The sequence below is a fragment of the Panicum virgatum genome, chromosome 4N (assembly GCF_016808335.1).
Source record: "Panicum virgatum strain AP13 chromosome 4N, P.virgatum_v5, whole genome shotgun sequence".
Classification (NCBI taxonomy): domain Eukaryota; kingdom Viridiplantae; phylum Streptophyta; class Magnoliopsida; order Poales; family Poaceae; genus Panicum; species Panicum virgatum.
This window is the reverse complement of record NC_053148.1, coordinates 17166304-17171323: the sequence shown is the minus strand read 5'-3', so window position 1 is coordinate 17171323 and position 5020 is coordinate 17166304. Positions and strand designations below refer to the sequence as shown.

At 52.8% G+C, this 5020-nt stretch overlaps 1 protein-coding gene across 1 annotated transcript; it reads right to left on the bottom strand.

Moving 5' to 3' along the window:
- Nucleotides 1–3019: 3019 nt before the first annotated feature.
- LOC120669185 lies at nt 3020–4320 on the bottom strand. Its single transcript, XM_039948976.1, has 3 exons — nt 3982–4320; nt 3519–3903; nt 3020–3144 (listed from the first exon to the last, which is right to left on the bottom strand). The coding sequence occupies exons 1-3, from the start codon at nt 4318–4320 to the stop codon at nt 3020–3022; spliced, it is 849 nt and encodes a 282-aa protein (XP_039804910.1).
- Between the last annotated feature and the right edge of the window lie 700 nt (nt 4321–5020).

The window sequence follows — 5020 nt, the reverse complement described above, 5'->3', positions numbered from 1 at the left end:
CATAAGCCTGAGTAGATGGAAGGAGAAGGACGACAACATCTTTGTCTTGGTGAGGATATAAAACAAAAAGAGTGATTCAGAGAGTAATTTGAGGAGCAAGGCTATCTTTCTGTTTTCAAAATAAAAATCTCCAAGTGCTAAGCAGGAAGAGCTAAGAGCCTAAATTCTGAGTCGTTCCTTTGTTCAATCACCCAAGACTGCTTGGTAGCCAGACAAAAATTCACAAGGGTGAGAAGAAGTTTGGGATAACTTGTATGCAGGTTGAATTCAAGGAGTAGCATCCACCTTGGTGCTTCAAACTTTACTCGAGGACGAGCAAAGGACTAAGTGTGGGGGTGTTGTTGACGGTCCTTAAGTGTCGTTTTCGACCATCAACTCTTGCAGCTTTTTACCGGAAATAATCACCAAACGTAGATATAGGGCTTACAACTAATCATTTCCACAAATTTTGGTGAATTGTCATCTGCAGGCACCCACATCTGTAAAAGAGAGAAAACACAAGTGAACACGAGGAAAAATGCATAAAAGATACACACTGAAATGTGTCACCTACAAGGAGGGCCCACATGTCAGAGAAAAAGGGGGCTCGCTCCACCTCTCACAAGACACACCATTTCATATGTGAAGGAGAAGAGTAGAGAGGCTTTACCTCTTGTATCATTAGCTTTGGGAGTGTGTGAGGAAGGAGTGCGGAGAAGAGCCAGACTTGTCGGCATCTCTTCGGCTTTGTACCTCTACGGATACGGTACATTTGGAGTACATATCCGGGTTCTTCTATTCGGTGAGTTCTAGTAGAGTTATTCTTTTGTTCTCATTCGTTCGCGGGTTCGTCGTCCGTTCTCGTAGCGGATACTCTAGAAGAGGGCCCCTGATAAAGACGGGATAACCCTGCACAACTCTAGAGTAGTAGTCGAAGGCATAGGCGTGGTGTCTGGGCCTTAGATTACCTTTGTTTGTCTCATACTCAGCTGGTATTGTGGGGTAGACGGCAGGTTGTGACAGCCCTGTCCATCCGCTACGAAGACAGTCTGCGTGGTTAGTGCACTCCCCCCCACCTGGGTACGACATAGAGCGATACCGGATATTCCTTGGCAGACCAGGGTCAAACCGGTGCCTGAAGTGAGCGAGTGGAAACATTAGTGTATCTTCGCTTGAACCTATCGATAGATCAGAATCACACTATCCTATGGTCTATTTATCTCTTATCTTTTTCGGGGTAATCTAGTTAGAAGATAATTACACACCCATTCCTCATGGAAAATACGATACCCTGAATACTCCCGGGTGAAGTGCTACAACGGTATTTCCGTGCGCTTGCGGATTCCTCTCTGAGAGTTAAGAAATACCAAAAGCAGCACTGGAGCAAAGGGACAGGGCGCTCGAGGCGAAGGAGGCCGAGCTCCAGCGCAAGGAGGCTGAGCTCCATTGCAAGGAGGCGGCCATCACGACGCTCACCAAGACCCTCGTGCAAAAGGACATCGTCCTTAGGGCACGAGAGGTGGCTGTTCAGGACGCAGAGGTTGCCCTCAAAGAGAAGGAAGCCTCCTTGTCCGCGCTCCAGGAGTAGGCGGATGCTGCGCGGGTGCTGCTGGAGAAAGAGAAGGAGCGTACCGAGGGTAAGTATCTGAAATTTCGCTTAAGTTGATTTTTAGTTTGCCGAAACTTACCTTTGTTTTCTTGTTCAGCACTGAGGAAGGCGGTGGCAGACGAGACCATGGCGAAAGAAGCCCTCCAGGTCGCATATTCATCGGCGTAGAAAGACCTCGTGGACCTGGAGGGCGCCGCCGTGACCGCGTGCCAAGAACTCAAGGGCCAATCTGGGAGCTCATCTGGGAGCTCGATGGCCAGTCGCATGTGCTCCTTGGGCGGTCAGGTAGCTGAGTGTCTCAAGAGTGCCTTCCGCCTTGGCGTTCAGAGGGCCCTTGGTGTGGTGTCAATGCACTACGTTATGGACCTCGAACCTGTGGTGACGGGCTACGTCATCGCACCTGGCGTCGAGGGAGATGACGCGGTGGCTGCTATGGAGCAGGCCGACGCCGCCATCGAGGGTGCCGCCTCCGCCTTGTCCGTGCTGCTCGAGAGCAATCTCCTCCCCAATGCTGAAGATGAAGCCGCCGAGGGTCCGCACGAAGGAGGAGGCGATCTATAGATGTATTGGGCCGTGGAGCCCGTGTAAATGAATTAGTGTTTTGTCTTAACCATGTATCTGTGTGAGAAAATTGGTAGATGTAGATTGACAGTGTGGCCGATCAAGGCCTTGTGAATTTCGTGCCAGCGTTTTCTTTACTCTACTTCCGTGTTCTCGTATGCGTCTTAGACAAGTTTTTGTGAGGAAGTTGCGTTCATAAGCGACTTAGGCGTAGGGGGTGATTGGCGATGCCGTATCTCGGAGGTGTAGGCGGTCCCGCGGCTTGGCCGATCCCGTTCCATAGTCGCTTATGCCTTGCGTCCACCTTTCTAAGTATACGAGAAACTTAGATACGAAAATTTTTCGAAAAAACGTTGTCGTTTTTGGGGACGTTCGGGGGGAGGGGGGAGGGGATTTCCCTCGTAATAGCCCTCGAGGGAGGCTTGGTTTTGCCGAGGGCAAAACCAAGCTTACCTCAGTGTTCGTGCACGTCCGAGCCCCTGAGGGTTCGGATAATTCCCGAAAAATAAGCAAGTAAGTCATACTCTTTATTACTTCGGAAAATTTGAAATACAACTACAAACTATGTACAAATAGATTGGAATTTCAAGGATAGAAGCGACGTAGCTGCTGGATGTTCCAAGCATTGGTGAAGACTTCGCTCTTTAGCTAGCTTGTATGTGCCTGGCTTGAGCACTTCTGCAACAATGTATGGGCCTTCCCACGGCGGTGAGAGCTTGTGGCGTCCTCGGTTGTCCTACCAAACCCTCAGCACCAAGTCCCCTTTGTTGAGGTCTCGGCGCCGAATCCTTTGTGCTTGATATCTTCGCAGGGATTGCTGGTAGCGCGCTGAGTGTAGGAGCGTCATGTTTCTAGCCTCATCCACTTGGTCTAGCGAGTCCTCGCGGCCTGTTTGTTCTGTTGCTCTTGATACGTCTTGAGCCTCGGTGACCCGTACTCTAAGTCCGTGGGGAGGATGGCCTCGGCGCCGTAGATGAGGAAGAACGGGGTGAAGCCTGTGGCCCAACTCGGGGTCATTCTTAGGCTCCAAATAATCGAGGGTAGCTCCGTGAGCCACCTTCGGCCGAACTTATTTAGCTTGTTGAAGATTCTTGGCTTAAGGCCTTGCAGTATCATGCCATTGGCACGCTCTACTTGATCGTTCGTCTGTGGGTGCGCCACAGCCGACCAGTCCACACGTATGTGGTAGTCGTCGTAGAACGCCAAGAACTTCTTGCTTGTGAACTGGGTGCCGTTGTCGGTGATGATCGAGTTCGGAACCCCAAACCAATAGACGATGTCGGTGAAGAACAGCACGGCTTGCTCAAAATTGATCTTTCCGATGGGATGAGCCTCGATCCACTTGGAGAACTTGTCGATTGCCACCAACTTGTGGGTGAACCCCCGGGCGCTTTCTGTAGCGGCCCGAAGAGGTCCAGTCCCCTCACGGCGAAGGGCCACGTGATGGGGATGGTTTGCAAAGCAAGAGCTGGGAGGTGTGTCTTCTGGGTGTAGAACTGGCAGCCCTTGCAGGTCCGCACGACATCGGTGGCATCGGCGACCGCGGTGGGCCAGTAGAAGCCCTGCCTGAATGCGTTACCGACAATGGTGCGCGGCGCCGCGTGGTGACTGTAAATCCCGGCGTGGATGTCTCGAATCAGCTCCTTGCCCTCGGGGATGGGGATGCAACGTTGCAGAACGCCCGAGGGACTGCGCCTATACAACTCATCATCAATCAAGATGAAAGACTTGGCCCACCTGGCGATGCGCCGCGCCTGAGCGCGGTCCGATGGTAGGACCCCTCAGATCATCCAGTCGAGGTACTAGGCACGCCAATCTCGCGAAGGCAGGACCTCATCAATCTCCATCACTTCAGCCTCATCCGTCGAGGACATCTCGGCTTCCGTGTCCATGGCCTCGGACCCCTCCGTCGAGGGGTCTTCGGCCGAGGGCTCGGCGGTCGCAGCCCCTGAGTGTTCGGGCGCTGCCCCGATGAGTTCTGCTAGATTCTTGAAGTCGACGGATGGCTTGGCGAGGTCGTGGGCGAAGACGTTCGGGGGAATGGTGGTCCGCCCAGACGCGATCTTGGCTAGTTCGTCCGCTTCCTCATTGTACTTGCGCGTGATGTGGTTGAGCTTGAGCCTGTCGAACTTGTCTTCGAGGCGACGTACTGTGTTGCAGTACGCCTCCATCTTCTCGTTGTGGCAGCTAGCCTCCTTCATCACCTAATCGATGATGAGTTGAGAGTCTCCCCGAACGTCGAGGTGCTTGATGCCAAGCTCGATGGCGATGCGGAGGCCGCTGAGGAGGGCCTCATACTCCGTCATGTTGTTGGACACCGAGAAGTGCAAGCGTACCACGTAGCACATGTGTTCTCCGAGGGGTGAGACAAAAAGCAGACCTGCGCCTGCGCCGGTCTTCATCACCGACCCGTCGAAGTACATGAGCCAGCATTCTGCTTGAGTCTAGGGTGGGAGGCAGCTGAGTGTCGGTCCACTCAGCAATGAAGTATGCCAAGATTTAGGATTTGACTATCTTGCGAGGTGCATGGGTGAGAGTCTCTCTCATCAGCTCCACTGACCACTTGGCTATTCTACTCGTGACCTCCCGATTGTGGGCTATCTCTCCCAAAGAGAAAGACGAGACCAGGGTGACGGGGTGAGCCTCGAAGTAGTGGCGCAGCATGCGCTGAGCTAGGATCACTGTATAAAGTAGCTTCTGAATCTGTGGATACCGTGTCTTGGTTTCAGACAACACATCACTGATGAAGTACACCGGCCTCTGGATGGGCAGAGCATGGCCCTCCTCTTGTCATTCCACAATGATGGCTGCGCTAACGACTTGGGTCGTGGCTGCCACGTATAGGTAGAGAGGCTCACCGTCCATTGGTGG

What these genes read in the sequence shown, in the direction of transcription:
- LOC120669185 (XM_039948976.1), bottom strand. Translation starts at nt 4,320, where the DNA reads ATGGAGGCGTACTGCAACACAGTACGTCGCCTCGAAGACAAGTTCGAC. An exon ending in AAGTGATGGAGATTGATGAG is followed by an intron (nt 3,904 to 3,981) that starts GTCCTGCCTTCG and finishes GACCGCGCTCAG; the next exon opens with GCGCGGCGCATCGCCAGGTG. An exon ending in GCCCGGGGGTTCACCCACAA is followed by an intron (nt 3,145 to 3,518) that starts GTTGGTGGCAAT and finishes GTTGGGCCACAG; the next exon opens with GCTTCACCCCGTTCTTCCTC.